At 35.5% G+C, this 16,224-nt stretch overlaps 1 protein-coding gene across 3 annotated transcripts in view; it reads left to right on the top strand.

Annotated features, from left to right (window-relative positions):
• Nucleotides 1–16,224, top strand: part of PRDM5 (PR/SET domain 5) — an 87,302-nt gene that overhangs the window by 56,576 nt on the left and 14,502 nt on the right. For all 3 annotated transcript variants that reach the window (XM_038178714.2, XM_027456889.3, XM_027456890.3), the window contains one exon: nucleotides 12,047–12,132. In XM_038178714.2, coding sequence (XP_038034642.1) covers nucleotides 12,047–12,132 — 86 coding nt within the window. The remainder of the gene's footprint in view (nucleotides 1–12,046; nucleotides 12,133–16,224) is intronic.

Raw genomic sequence — 16,224 nt, forward strand, 5'->3', positions numbered from 1 at the left:
ACCCTTTCAAACTCCTTCCTGCACAATCTCACCTGCTATGTCTTTCTCTTCAGTCTTCTGTCCCCTGAGATGGAATTTGCTCTTTTTTTGTCACTTCCTCAAGATGCAGAGGAGGGAAAAAACAAACAAACAAAAATCTCACTCACGGAGCATGTCGTATGAAGACTGAGAGAATCCTTGGGGAAATGTGCCTGTTGGAAGGACCAACCTGTTCCTAACCCTGGGCTGTACTTTAAAGAAATGCGTAGGTGGGAGTACAAAGAAAGCAATTTGATAGTGTTAGTTACTCAGCACAGCAATACAGACTTCTGGGTCTATGACTGCCTACTTTTTTATTGTGTTAACTTTTTTCAGAAGATTATTTTGTTTATGGATATTTCTTTACCTTCACCTACCTTCACCTTACCATCCCATGAGGATACTATGTTATTCTTTAATCTTCTATTTTTGCATACTAGACTTCCATGAAAAATTAGGATTGTTATAGATTTTCCAACGCTTAGGGGAATATCAAAATGTTACTCTAATTCTGCAATAAAATCTCTGGATTCACATTCCAATGTGTTTTGCAGGCAAGTCTGCTTTATTGCCTTTAGTAGTGGGGTGCTTTTTTTTTTTTATTTCATGGGCCTTTTTCTGAAACTACATCAATTTGCACAGTGCAAAGAGGCCTTAGTTTTTCAAGCTGATAGTTCAGATGGCTTTTGGGAAAATGTTTTATAGCTGTCTGAGTGAAAATGCTTTTCACACATGTGCTGCTACCAGTTGCATTTAATGTTTCAGCTCTCTCAGGCTGGTTTTCCCAAAAATAGGAAAGGCGAATGAGGTGAGTTCTGTGAAACCACACACCAGAGACCTCTAACCTTGAGGGCAGAGACTTGCAACATTTGTAGCCATTATTATGCAAGAAATAGTACAATGGCATTTTGAATTTACTTCAAGTAGAAAGGCACTGAAGTTTTCCAGTACGTTTGTAAATTAAATATGGCTGGAGAAGGTGCCTGGCCAGAAGATGGTACAGGCTGGAGTTAACAGAATGTGCACTGTGAAAAGAGCTTATGGAAGAATCTCACTGCAGAAGGAAATTTTCAAGGCTTCTTTATTCAACAATCTTGCAGTACCCTTTTTAAAGATAGTTACAAATTCAGAAAGAATGTCTTATTAAATACATTATAATGGTTTGTGTGATAAACTTTGATCCTTCCAGTTGCTGTGGTGATGTCGATGTTTTTGATGGAGGGATTTGTGATTTGCATCCTTCACCACTCAGAATCAACCAATACACATTTCTTTTCTTTTTTTTTTTTTTTTTCCCGGGGGCAGGGATGTCATTCTCTTACGATTCCTGACTGTTTCTTGATTATCCCAATGAAAGGTGGGAAAATGGGGACAGACAGAAGTGACTTCTTTGTGGTTAAAAAATTTGCTAAGTTACATGGTGCAATACCTTATACTAGGTTTAGAGAGAAAATGCATAATTAGATTATCAGATTTACGTTGCACTTCAGGAGGGATGGTTTTGACTTGTGCTGTGACTACAGACTTCAGCTAAGTTGTTCAAGATCATAATACATGCAGACCAACCACCAGAGGAAATTGCTGTTCAGTGTGGAAAAGCTGTGCTGTATTCAGTGGGCCTGATTAAGAATGGGCACAACTTTCTGAGGGTTAGTTTGCATCATTTCAAGAGAAAGTAAGTAGTTGATGAAGGGAATCCATGTTATTTGGAAATAGTACAAAAAGCTGAGTGTTGATTTGATGCCTTTTAAAGTTCACTGTGTTGTGAAAGTCCTTGAAAACTTTTCAAGCGTTTTCTGAGAAATCTTGAGTTCATCAAACAGAATGGAGCCACAAACTTGCATTATTTAGTGATAGATGTTTGGTTTTGAAATGTCGCAGTGTTGAATACTTCGTGCTCTTGATATTGAATAAATTCAGTGGTTTTGAATTAATTAGTTTAAAAATGTGGCCATCTTTTCTCTCTTTTTTTTCTTTTTGGTCAGACTTTAAAGTATCATTTCTAATTCTGAGCTAGAAGTGAACCAACCAACCAAGCAACAACTGTCCATTTGCAAGAGTTGATTCATGTTTTGAATAAGCCTTCAGCTGTGACCAAATTTTCAGTGCAACTAAATGGTACACCATAAGCATAAATATTGCAGGAAACTTCATGTTTTAAGAGATTAGGTTTCAGGTCCTGGTGCCGATGTTTGTGTTAGTGTATTTGCTGTGCATGTGGTCGGCTAGCCTTTATTAGCTACTTTGTATAAGAGGCTTTGCTCTGTATTTACAAAATAAGGCCAGGCAGAGTACTTTTGCAAAGAAATGTGCATCGATTTTTATCTTTTTTTAATTATTATTATTATTTATATGTCCTTTATAAAAGCTAAAATTCTTGTGTATCCTATTCGTTCTGTTTTGGACGTGTAATTTTGATATGCTTAATACTTCATATACAAAAAGAAGCTTTTATTCAATATGCAGCACATGTTCTTAAATACTGCTACTCACAGATGCATGCATGCTTCCTCAATAAGCAGTTTTATTCCCTCTTTTATCTTAGAATAAGACTCTGTAAATGAGCCCTAACAATACTTGGCCTTTTGCAGAAACTGAGCTGGTTTGGGGTGAGTGAACATGTCTGCATGTGCATGTATAAGAGGGAAGGGGTTGATGTTTGCATCTGAACCTAGTATATTGCTCTGTAATTCATCATCTGGGGTTCTAGCCTTAGAATGACAGAGACAGCTCTCTGTAGGTCAGCTGAAACACTATAGCACATTCTCCCTCTGCTGTATCCTGTTGGTTTATGACTTCTTAGGGTCAGAGGGAGCTGAGGTTAATTCAGCAAAAGAATCCTCTGACTGCGATATAAATTCCTTGGCTTGTTCATAAATTGTAAAAGAAGTTCTATGGACTGTTTCTTGGGATTGAAGACTGTGGGCCAAGAGGTTAATTACTTGCCTAAAGTTTCAAGCAGCTTTCAGTGTTAACGCTTACTGGCTGTGGTTTGTGCAGCTTTGCAGTTGCCTTATGCATAGGTATTTAAAACTATTAATTGATGTCTTGTGTGTGCGTTTGTATGTGTGTACATATATAATTGTTTTGCCTATGTAATATGTATACATGTTTTTTTATCTGCCTGATACTGGTCTTGTTTCTTTTGTAATTATTTGTATCATAATCCCTTCCATCTTTGGTATGTAGCACATCAAGTTGTGGAACAATGAATGTTGGGATGAAGTAGTTCATATTTGCACATTCTTTTATTTTTGCGAAAAGGAAAGTGAGTCTGTTTTAAATGTAACTCTGTCCTTTCCATGCAATCTTTTTCCTACTTCATTACACAGGGATTGGTGAGGTACCACTGATGCTCATACATGTCTTTCAGAAAATGCTTGTACATACAGACATAGATTAAAACTCAAGGACATGTAACTTTGTTTTGTGTCTATCACATTTAGACAATCTGATAAAAAGACAATAAAATAACTATAACTTCACAGGTCTTAAATGTTTTCTGAAAGGGTTTATGTTTTTATTCTACGCCATTTTACAGACATTACTTAATGTGGCATTCTTTCATGTTATGCTCTCTGTTATGTGGAAAAAAAGCTTTCTTTTTTAAGGAAGAGTTGAGAATGTTCTTTGGAAACTTACTTCCATATCCATGAACTTAAGATGATACTGTGAAATTACGTTAAACAAACAAACAAAAATCATTCAAACCATCAGCTTAGGCTTACGTTTTTCAGTTTCCATTTCCAGAACTAAATACTGCCTTATAAGCTCATGAAAATATTTTATACTTGTCCCCTGTAACGTTAGGTGCTGATTACCTTCTTAAAACATGTCTTCCTCTGCATTGAGAGCCTGATATAATAGTCCTGGCTTTGCCATTGTAGTCACATTTGTGCAATTTGATTAATTAGGCATTTGAACATATTTAAAATCATATTTAAAGTACAACTGTAAAAAAACTAATTCCAAATTTTGCACTCATGTCAAAATTCCTGAGTAACCAAACCAAGTATTAATTGTGAAGTTAAAAATCAAAATCTGTGCTTATTAACAATAGCTCAATCATCTATAAAATTAAAATGCATGAAAATAGAAGAAGGAAGGAATGAATTCAAGTGACTCCTGCTTATTGCTGTGTAATACATGCCTCCAAAATTGTAGTAGGTATGCAGATGACTGTTCATGAGTGTACATAAGATATGTTTACAAATAATCATTCTAGGAAATGATCTGGTCTTTTATAAGTATACATTAATTACCTCTCTATATACTTACTGCCTCTAAATAATTTATATGAAATAAAAAAGATAAAAGGGAAGCTTTGAGGAACTTCCTATCATATCACAATGAAGTATGTGAAAAAATGTATCTGTATCTAGTCAGAGAACAGCTTGCAAATGACTGCAGATAGATTGTTTCTATTTGATAACTTCTAGATGATCACTCTTTTATCTACCGAATTTAAAAAGGAGCTTGCATAAGACCTCAAAGGTGAGGATTCTGCATTTCTAAGCCTTTCAGTTTATACATCATTGTCATATTTATCTCCAGACAACAGTTAAATCTTTAAAAGTACCTGTGAAGTTTCATGCAACTGTCAGCTTCTTGTTGTCTGCTCCCATGAATGGAGAAATGTTCTTATAATGGATAGATTATTTGAATGCTAGTGACATCTTTAGATAAATTACACCACGTAACTGATTGATTAATATATATACTTTAAAAGATTTGGTTGACCTTAAGTCATAGATGTTAATGCTCCATTCATAGGGAAGGCAAATTGCTTAATTCCAGTGACAGATGCAAAGAATCAAATTGCTTTATTTTTTAAATTAAGCCTGTGGAGTTTTTATTTGTGAATAAAATTCTTAATACCAATATGCAACTGGTAAGACTGTATTACCTCTGTAGGTAATACAGGTATAGTTAGGAGTAAAGATAATAACTTTTGTATTTGATAAAGTCTAGTACTAGTCTTTATGATTTGTTCTGTTACGAATAGCTAAAACCTCAAGTATATGATAATCACGATAGGCCAGACAAATATTTTGACTGTAGGTCCTACTACTGCTAATCTGAATTCTGAGTAAAACCAGAACTTCTAAAGAAATGTTCTCGACTGTGAAAATATTGTTTCTCTGTCTCAAAGAATAAAAAGTACTTATGAGAGAGTATTGAAAGACAACATTTGTTAAAGCAATCTGGTTTTATTTTAAAAAGAATAGCATTAAGTTTGTTGTTGTTTTCTCCTTATTAAACGTGACCATAGCTAGTGACTGGAAAATGCATTTGGTTGAATCACATAAAAGAAATTCTAGTTCTCCCTTGTGTCTATGAAGTGCACAAGTATTGGATATTGGTTAGGAAGCATTCAGAAGTACGCAGGCTTTAGTGTTATTAATCATCAGAGAAGAAAAACAAATACAGAAATATTTGATCGCATCTTCAGAGTCTGCCAAGTTTGAATGTCACTTAAAATGAAGAATGTGAAGAAATATCTCTAATTGACCTGTACCTGAGTACTGATTTCTGTTTATTTCAGGCAATAATTGTAGTCTGCACAGGACTATTCTCATACCAATCAGAGAATCCTATCCCCTTCTTTATCTGGTTGACTTTGAGTGTAGAATTACAGGTGTATTTGGTGTTTCTGGGTCTTGTCTCAGCTGACATCCACAAGTATTTTATCTTTCAAATCGTGAAGTTATGTAGTTCTTGGCATGAGAAAGCTATGCCTGTGTAGGTGCTTTCGTACTTTTAAAAGACTTATTTTGAGTGTTAAGTTTAATGGCTGAAAGTCAGGCAGGCCAGAGTTTTGTGTAGGCCAGATCACTGTGTTTATTGTCTAGTCCAGATTAGTGGTTTGGCTTGTGAAGAGAACAGCTAGCTGCTGCAGTCAGCCAAACTTCTTCATTACTGCACCGTTATTTTCCATTCCTAATATCTCTGGTTAAAATTATAAAAATTCCTTAAGAGAACTTAAGCATTAAAAGACCTTAATGCTTAAGGGTATTAAATACTTTTGAAAATGCTGCTCTGTATCTAGAAAACAGCCACCTCTCTATAAGAGGAAATTTATTACTCTGAGGAAGTGTTTGTCTTCTCAAAGGTCAATTTGACATGCTGTGCAGCACAAAGGTGATTAAATTTACTGAATATTTTCTTAAAGTGTAGATATTTAATCTTCTTTCAATAGCTAGTTTTCTGGCATTTTCTGCTTCAAGATCTGTCAAAGTCATTTGGTTTCTTGAGTTTGCGTGTAACTTAGTCTTAATTCCTAATGAAGTTAATTTCATTTAGAAGAAATTCAGTTCTGTGTATTTTAGGTTTCTTTGTCTCTGTGCATGTACATATTTGTATAATACATTTAACCGAACTTCTATACAGTTAAGGACACAAAACTCCTTTTCTTTGGTGGGAACTCCATATACAGAGCACCAGCAGCTGAGGATAGATGTGTAAAGTTGTCAAGTGCTCTATGTGAACAGATAATGTTCCAAAGCATATGTCACAGATTATAATTTTGTTATATCCGTTAACCTTTTGCCCATCCTTACTTGCTGTTGAATGCTGTCATCACCCTAGATTATCCCTGACTAAAAAAGCACTCTTGCAATTCCTTTTCGGGGCTGCCCTGTTGATCACCTGGCATGGAGTGTTGCATGTGTGATCCAGATGGCCCCTTTGCCTCCAAATTCCTCCCCAGGTGAGCTGTCTTCATTCCAGCAGAGCTGTGTGGTGGTGGATTCACCTTTCTTCCTCTCTCCCCTGCCCCAATCTTGTTAGGTGTTGTACTTTAGCATAAGTGTTCTAAACACAGACTTCTTAAAAGTCATCTCTGTATTATTCTTAGAATAATACAGAGATTATTTTTTTATAAATCGTCTTGTAATCCTTACAGTTCAATGTCTGAAAAAAAGCCGTATTTAGAAGATTATAAATGGCCTGGGAAAGATTCTGAGGGACAACGATATTGCCATAATTATCTATTTACTTTTTAAAGAAAATGATTGCTTTTAAGTTTCATACATACACATGGTCTGATGTTCAGTGCAGTCTTTTCCTGATGTTAGTGAATGTTGACCTAGACCAGTGGTGCTGAATACCCCAACTAATCCAGCAAAGAAGTATTAGTGCTTAAAAAAAAAAAAAAAAGGAAAGCATTTGATAATTTCACTGTCTAATGCAAATTCTTTATCCCTCAGTACAGTAGTTCCAATAAAGTCAGAAAGCAAGAAAGTGTGTACAGGAAGGGATGTGTAAACAATTGAGAATTTCATATGAGTGACCAAGCAAGCCATGGTCATGGGGACAGTAAATATGACTCAAAATTACAAAATTAAACAGAATGAAATAAAAGTAATGGCCATATAAGATTTGAAACAGCTCTGTGAGACTGCTTCCAAAACTGAATGTAATAGTTCATTAAACGCATACTTTTGCATGCTGTTGACTACCTTGTTTGTGCCTCTGTCTCATTCATTGGTCTCTTCTGACTTTTGTTAAACTCTCTTCAAATTAGGACCATTTCTCCATTGCATGTCTGTGAAATACAGTAACCTTTTCTCATTTGATAGGAAGGTGTTTATCACCTGTAAAATACGTATTTTGTTGATCGTAGTCAAGGTCATTGTTTCAAAGTAATAACTTTTTTTTCTTCCATCAGGTTTCCACCTGATTTTATAATTAGCTTTTTTTGTGGCTAAATTAACTACAGGGACTGCAAGCTGTACTGTGGAAATGGCAACATACAGGACTAATTTGAATTATTTTGTCTTAAAGTCTTTAAATGTATATCTTTAGCTACTGAAAACTAATAATGAGTGTTTGGTTTTGTTTCTTAATTGCTTTGCTCTCAGAAGTGTCTGAGTTTGGGAAATCTGGGTGCTCAACTTACTGTAAGTATTACCTTATAGCGCCTTTGATTACAAATGTCTCATAGGAAAGTGTCCACCTCAGGTTGAATTGGAATGGAAGAATATGGTCTTTAGAATTAACATTTTATGCTCTATTAAGGTCCAATAAGTATTAGGATATCAAGCTAGAGATGTATACACTTGAGAGGAAAAAAAAGATACCAATTCTATCATGAGATCTTTTCAGATCAAAATCCCATATGGTTTTCCATCATGGAATTGTTTTTCATAATCCTTGTATTAGGGTTACATTTATTTTTATTATGTTAAAAGCTTTGTTTTTAGTCATACAAAATCTGGAAGTAGGATGTCTAGACTTTGAATTACATTAAATCCACTGCAATTTATCTAAGGATTATTTATTTGGGGTTATTTGTGCAGAAGTGCCAATAATGTGTTGAGCAGTTTGTTGGACAGCAGGGATGTGACAGTCAGCTGTAACTTGAGGGTAATAAAAATGTTTATTAGGACATGTGGATTGGACAACCTGCATTTAATATGTCTACTGGATTTTGATGTTGTAGTAAAGTTAGTGGTTAAATGTCTTAGTGAAGACTGCATATCATAGTCTCACTGTGGTTTTACGGCAGAGTTGTAAACAATAGTATAGAAGGTAAGCCTTTTTTAAAGATATTTTCCAAATATGAAGTGTCAGAAACAAGGCTTAGTCATGTATCTGTGAATTAAGACTTTTTCCACATTACCCATATTTTTTAATAAGTAAAATAAAAAAAAAATCTTGAAATAACACTAATTTTGAAAACTTTCATTCCAATTGACTCCAGTAAAAAGACATAATATTCAAAAAGTGGTACAATGGTATACTTCAGTATGATATCCTTGGAAGGATTTATTATTGCTTCCAAACATGAAGATGTTTCTATATTTTATATATATTTATATGTAAAAATATATATGTGTATGTTACAAAAATATAGTAAGAATAGTAAAATACAGTATGCATGTATACTAGTGCAAATATTATAACTGTTAATCAATATCTTTTAGCACCAGTAACTTCACCTTAGGTGCACCCCCTTCTTAGATGATTTCATCTGTGCAGCTGCTTGAAACTGGTCTTTTTCAGGTATAACATATTGGTATGAAGTCATACTGTTGCCATCTACTGGCATCTGCTGAAAGCTCTTAAGACTGTACTCATCAGGTATAATGATCTCCATGGTTAATTTCTGAAGGACACTGTTTATCTGTTTACTGAGTTTCAGACAAACTCAAAACCATCCCTTGGAAGCAAAATCTCTTTTTAGAGAGACTTGGGTATGGACAGAGAGAGGGAGGAAAGGTGTAACTCCTGCCTGTAAACACTCATCTGCTTACAAACTGCTGAGAGCTTTAACTTCTACATTCAAAAGCCTTAAAACATAAAAATGTCTGCTGAATTAATTAAATATTTGAGCACTGACAACTGCTGGAGTGCTTGAAGGACAAAGGTGTGGATTAAAGACATAAAGGGTCATGAGAGAGAGTGTTATATTTCAAACTATTCAGTGAAAACACAGCTATGACACGGTGATTACTCCTGTTAGGAAAAAAAAAAGGAAAAAAGCCAAATTCACATAATTGTGCTTACTGAGAGATGGCAGAGTACAAAGGGAAAAATATTTAATTTTTGCACATACGTTACTACTGAGTTGCTGTCATTGAGTTGTCTAAACAGTAAGAAAAAAGAATAGAATATTCTACTGAAGAGATTTTGTATCCCCTTATTTCATCTTCTAATCTCAGCTGTCCTCAAGTCTCTGTACACCCTGTGACTATATGGAGATTTTATGTACTGCATTGGCTATCGGTTGATCAGCCTTACTGTATTTGGAATTGGTCCTTCTGAAGAGCTATTTCTGTATGCTGTCTTCATTACATACCTTTTGTGAACCTTTGACACCTTGTTCACAAGAAGGAAAACATCCTGTATCTTTCTTCTGAGTAATCATGTAGAAACACCTCATGCAGAGAAAAGATGAAGAAAAACAATAAAATTCTCTGAGTCAAGATTAATATCCCTGTCAGAAGGGACTGTGGGGCTTTAAATGTTAATCTCTGTTGCTGCCACTCTCTTAAACTAAGATTGTTGGCTTATCAGTGAAAGATTATTATTTTTTTAATTGTGAAATATAGTTTATCTTACCTTTTTTTTTTTTTTCTGGGATTGAGTGTGTGTGTTTTTAAGTGTTCATAAGATACTTGAACTATGCTAATTCTCTATGTACATGCAAAGGTTCTCTGTGCATTGACATGTCAGATGGAGCTTTATTTCATCTGTATTTTATACAGGCTTGTTACACCTTCAGCATTATGATTTTTGGATAAAAAATTTGAATATGTTAGTAGAAAAGTAGTTATGGTAACTTGATTGGTTAAATTGTGTTTTTGTATTTGAAACATCCTGCAATTTGCCCTTAAAGCTTTGTATATAGGGAAGAGGGGATGATAGAGTGAGATTCCAGTACATAACCTAAAGAGTTAAAAATTGAAACACCATTGGGGACTTACAAAGCCTGAGCACTTTTTGCAAATTATCAAACTAGTTTTAATTGTGTGAATCCGAATAGTTTGTTATTTATATTACATTGGGCTTGGTAAAATCAGCCAAATAAATGCTAAATGACACCAGTTTAATGAACTGTTAAACTAAATACATTTAAGATATGGGATGCTGCAAGGGAGATGCTAAGAGCCTTCTACTTTCATTTCAATTACAAATTGTGACAGAAAAATGTCAGAAACTTTCATAGAAAAATATTAAGTAGCTTTTAATGCAGTTCAGATGTAGCATTAAAAAAGAGTGAGTTTTATGTTTAAACTGGTTTCTAACCCCCAGACTGTAACGGAATCATAGGTTGGGTTGGGTTGGAAGGGACCTTAAAGATCATCTAATTCCACCCCCCCCCCCCCCAACGTGGGCAGGGACACCTTCCACTATACCAGGTTGGTCAAAGCACCATCTAATCTGACCTTAAACACTCCCAAGAATGGGGGCATCCACAACTTTTCTGGGCAACCCGTTCCAGTGCCTTACCACCCTTAGAGTCAAGAATTTCTTCTGAATATCTAATCTAAACCTATCCTCTCTTAGTTTAAAACCCTTGTCCTACCACTATACTCCCTGACAAAAGAGTCTCTCCCCATCTGTCTTGTATGCCCCCTTTATGTACTGGAAGGTCACTGTAAGGTCTCCCTGAAGCCTTCTCTTCTCCAGGCTGAACAACCCCAATTCCTTCAGCCTGTCATCACAGGAGAGGTATTCCAGCCCTTTGATCATCCTTGTGGTCCTTATCTGGACTCTTCCCAACAGGTCCATGTCTTTCTCATACTGTGGGCCCCAGAGCTGACTGCAGTGCTCTAGGTAGGGTTTCATGAGAGCAGAGGAAGGGAATCATCTCCCGTGACCTGTTGGCCATGGTTCTTTTGATGCAGCCCAGAATATGGTTGGCTTTCTGGGCAAGTGTGCATTGCCGGCTCATGTTGAGTTTCTTGTCATCGACTATCCAGGTCTTTTCTTCAGAGCTGCTCTCAATCCATTTTCTGCCCAGCCTGTGTTTGTGCTTGGGATTCCCCAGCCCATGTGCAGGACCTTGCAGTTGGCTGTGTTGAATTTCATGAGGTTTGTATGCACCCACCTCTCAAGCCTGTTCAAGATATGAAATACCAGATATGAAATAAAAATATTATTTGGAAGCGGTCAATACGCAACCATAGAAATGACTTTGTGCAGAATGTTGTTTGGGCAAAGGCAGTAGGTTTTTGCTTCTGTTTCTTTCTTTCTTTTTTTTTTTGTTGTTTGTTTGTTTGTGTCATTTTTTGTGTTAAGTCTCTCCCTGAATATTCGTATGTGGCTAGGACAAAACTGAGCACTGAAAAGTAATACTTTGAACTAGTCCTGCAAAGTGCCCTTGTGGGCCTTTTTTTTTTTTTTTTTTTTTGGGGGGGGTAATTTTCCAGATTCTTAGATCTCTTTTTGTTTGAATTGAGTGTGAAGACAAAAACAGAAAAAAAAAGTACCTCATTTTGTCAAATAACCATGCCGTAAGACCATCGTGAACTGAGGACATACACATATTTCTGGATTCTTATGCTTTTCTTGTTTTCAGGTGAGCGTCCTTACCAGTGTCCTTACTGTGACAAAGCGTTCAGCAAGAACGATGGATTGAAGATGCATATTCGCACCCACACAAGGGTAAGTGTAGCTTAATTGCTTTTGTGGATACTTTTGAATTATCAAATGAATCACGTATGAGGAAAAGTGAATACCTCCTGTTTACACAGAGATTAGGGTATACCAACTGAGTTATTTTATACTTACTAAAAAAGCAAAGATTTAAGTCATTAACTATTAAATTCTGACTCCCTTCTGTATTCCGTGTTTTATGCTAAAATAATAGTAGTATGAATTTTCTTCCTGTAACCTGTGATAATGTATAGGTACAAATGAATGTCTGTGATTTGTTTCCTGAGAAAACAATAGTAACGAGGCTTCACCATGCTTTAAACTTCAATATTCAGTGCTTTGATTCTTACTGTCTCCTTAAAATCCAGTCACTGTGAGGTTTTAGAGAACTTTCCTCGTGCACGACAAACATTAAACTGGAAAGAACTTGGTGATTTAACTGAAGGAAAAATAAAAGACAAATTGCATATGTTTCTGAGATTATTCTTTAACCTCAAGTCTAATTTATCATAAAGGTTCCCTGCTTTAGGGATGACACTTGTCACTTCATTGACATTTACTAGAGGACAAAGGCGAAATCTCAGCCCCACTCAGCCTTTCATTCCTTTCTAGATGGAGAGCTACCTTCAAACAGCCAACTGTGAATTCCCTTAGTAAAGGGTGATCTCCAGGTGAAATTAGACAGGTCTAGCATTCTGTATGCAACCTGTGTTTGACCACCCCTTCCACCATAAGAAAACAAAAAATTAAGAAGTAAATCCTAGCCTTTGCTGGTAATTCCCTGGGAGATGTTACTGCTTACAAAGGTTAAGGCATCATGGAGGCCAAACCCAGCAAGTTCGTCATTAGGATATGGGGAGGGTGACAGTGAAGTTAGTGGTCCCCATAGGCAAACCTACACACAGAATAGCTTTTTGAGCGCATAAAGGTAAGATCAAAGCTGTTTAATTTTCTAGGCATTTTACCCAGGCCTTGAGGGCATTAGCTGGAGGTCCTATATGACGTGGTAGCTCATGTACCACAAACTTTAGTTCAGAAGTAATCATTACTTTGTGCAAAGCTTCATGGTGTTGTATTGGGAACAGCTTAGTCCCATGTTATTAGTTGTTTCTGCCTCTTTCCAGCTGCTAAATCACTTTAAGAAGTACTATAATTTTTTTTCTGTTATTGCTGTCCCATATTACTGTTTCTTCACCAGGAGAAATTTCATTGCTATATATGTTCTATATGGCTGTGAATGTGAGGAAGAGTAAACAAAACCTGCTCTGTAGTAATACAAAGCTTATTTTTTCCTGATTTGTCTTAGTTTGAGTAAAAACAACAAAAAATCCCATGTAGAAAGAAAATAGAGGGGAAAAAGTGTAAGAATAGGCCATTAGAGCCCTTAATGATGCACCTCCATTGAGTATAGTGAACAACAGATGATGATTTCTTCCAAAATTGTGATCGAAGCTAGAGAACTTTACAAACATAATCTTCAGTGCTTAAAAATGGTAAATTAACTGAGAGAGTTTACTTAGAGCAGAAGTGCAAATCCTACTGTCTTGGGAAATACACTGCTTCTTCAGTGTGCAGTATTTCTTGATAATTCTATATTTTCCCTGATAGTTGTATTTATCGGTCTTAGTTATCCACATGGTGCAAATATAAAGCACTCAGATGTATTACGTTTACAATCAAAAATAAAGGGAGTGGGGAGTATTTCAAAGTAGAGATACTTTAATTGTGTTGAATGAAGCACTTAGAGTTGTTCTTCAGCTGAGTATAATTTTGTGGTATGTTTCTTGCTCTACATTGTGCTTTGAAGCATAATTATACGTTGGAGAATTTGCTTTTTTCTTGTCGGCTTTTGGCTGCTCACTTCTACCTCTTCTATATAATTTGTTGCTTACATATATTCCCATATGTGATCAACTTTGGCCACCCTTTTATTTTATATATATATATATATATATATATATATATATATATATATATAAACAATCTTACCTGGTTCCAAAATGCTTTCATCTAATTGGACAGGAAGGCAAATTGAGGACTTACGTTGATATGAGAATAGGAGGAAAAGTAAAACTATTAAAGCACTACTTATGAATGATAGAAAAACAATTGAACCAATGCTTATTGTTTAGGTAATGGGAAAAGAGAAGAATCAGGAAACCAGCTTTTATGGAGTGGATATTTGTTGTTAATTTATGTAGGTTTTATAATCAGGGACAGACATTTTATTACACAAAAATCTGAGTTAAAATGTATGAGTGTACTGTAACAGTATTTAGTCAAAATATCTGTACAGAAAAAAAAGTGTTTTCTGTACAGCTCAGTTCATGACAAACATGATATAAGTGTTTCCATGTACTAGAACTATAGTGGTCATCTAGGTATGAACAGTTCTTATTTGAATTTTCTTTTAATTTTTCTAAGCATTGTAAATCTTTACAGTTATGCTACGTGATTTAAAATATGGGGGCACAACATGATTTTTTTAGACCTTGGTTTGTGGTTTTGCTTCTTTCTGCTGTCATGCTGCTTATATGCTACTCCTACATGAGTATGCTACTCCTACTCCTAAATAAGCTTCTCTGTGAAGCTCATTTACATATAAATGACATTTTATATTAATTTATCCCCAAATAAATGTTTTTCACTTTGCGGTAATAAGGCCTAATATTGAGAATGTTAATATTACTAGCTCATTTTGATAACCTAAGCCTGTTTCTATAATCTTGCTTGTCCCAAATTTTCCTCTTCTTCACCCTTCAACACCACATTGAATATGTAAATAGAACTGGATAGCTAAAAAGATTAAAATCCTAGTAGGAGGAAAAAAAGTTAATTAGTATTATTAACAAAAGCGATATAAGAAAAAAGCAAAGCTTATTACGAACTTCCACAGATTTTGAAGTCAGAAGGAATGGCTATGTTGAGTCTGTTCTGCAAAATGTTGTCCGTACTGTAGGATAATAAGCTGTGCTTTAATTGCTCAGATAAGTAAATATTAGTACAGGTACAAAGGAATAAATATACATTTTAGGTGGTGTGATTCAAACAAATGAAAGAAAGCAGAGTGTGGTGAAAGGAGGTTGGGTACTTGGAAGGAATAAGAAGGGAGAGGGGGACAGAAATTACTGAAAGGTAAATTGTAAAGAGACCAGTACTTACAAGACTTGTTATGGCAAAAAGATGAAGATTCATTTAATGTTTGTAGTATGTTGATGGTTGTCAGGACTGCAGCTGTTGGCCTTCAAGATCTATAGAAGAGGTGCTGAAAAACTTAAATAATCGATTCTGGTGTGCTTGGTGTTGTTTATGCATAATTTTTGAGATTTGTAATATATTGAGGAAAAAAAAAAAAAAGAATCCAGAAAAATGTTATATACAAAGCACAAAAAAAAAAAAAAAGCAATCCCCTTAAGTAAAAAGCTGTTTTATATGTACATTATATAGTAGTTTTGTAATATCAAGATATGTGCCTTGGTTTCTCTGTATGCAGGGATTTGTTCAAAGTTCAAAACTGTGCAGTCTGAAATGCAGAGCTCTGCTATGTACTGCCTGTGTTCTCTCCTTTTTTTTTTTTTTTCTCTCCTTTCATTCCTTTTCATTTTTCTCTGTGGAGTATATGTTACCTGTTAGAGAAGGAGGTGGGAATTCTCCTGTAGTCTTGCCCTTTTGGTCATGTTCTCCCTTCACAAAAGTTTTGTGTATGTGATCATCAAGACTTGCAGAGATTAAGATGGCTTACTTTATTACATAAAAATATGTTAGCCTATCAACCTTGCAATGATAACCTGGACTGCCAGTTTTGAGCATTTTAGATCTTTAACTAAGAGCAATAGCTGAAATGAAAATTCTGAGCTACTGACGTGTAAGCCTTTTTTGGAGTGTACCCAGTCATACTGTAACATCTCTCAGGTTCTCAGGGTGGTTGTGGTGTAGTTCTTCATTTTGGAAATCAGAGGCTACGTCTATAGTAATGAGTAATACAGTGCAGTACTAGATGTGTACAGTGAAACAGCTGTGGCTGAAGACCTCGTGTTTGTGTTGTATGTGTTTCAAGGATTTTACTGTGGGTTATGTGTAGTCTGGTCCTGTGAACTGAAC

This window comes from Anas platyrhynchos, chromosome 4, assembly GCF_047663525.1.
Source record: "Anas platyrhynchos isolate ZD024472 breed Pekin duck chromosome 4, IASCAAS_PekinDuck_T2T, whole genome shotgun sequence".
Classification (NCBI taxonomy): Eukaryota; Metazoa; Chordata; class Aves; order Anseriformes; family Anatidae; genus Anas; species Anas platyrhynchos.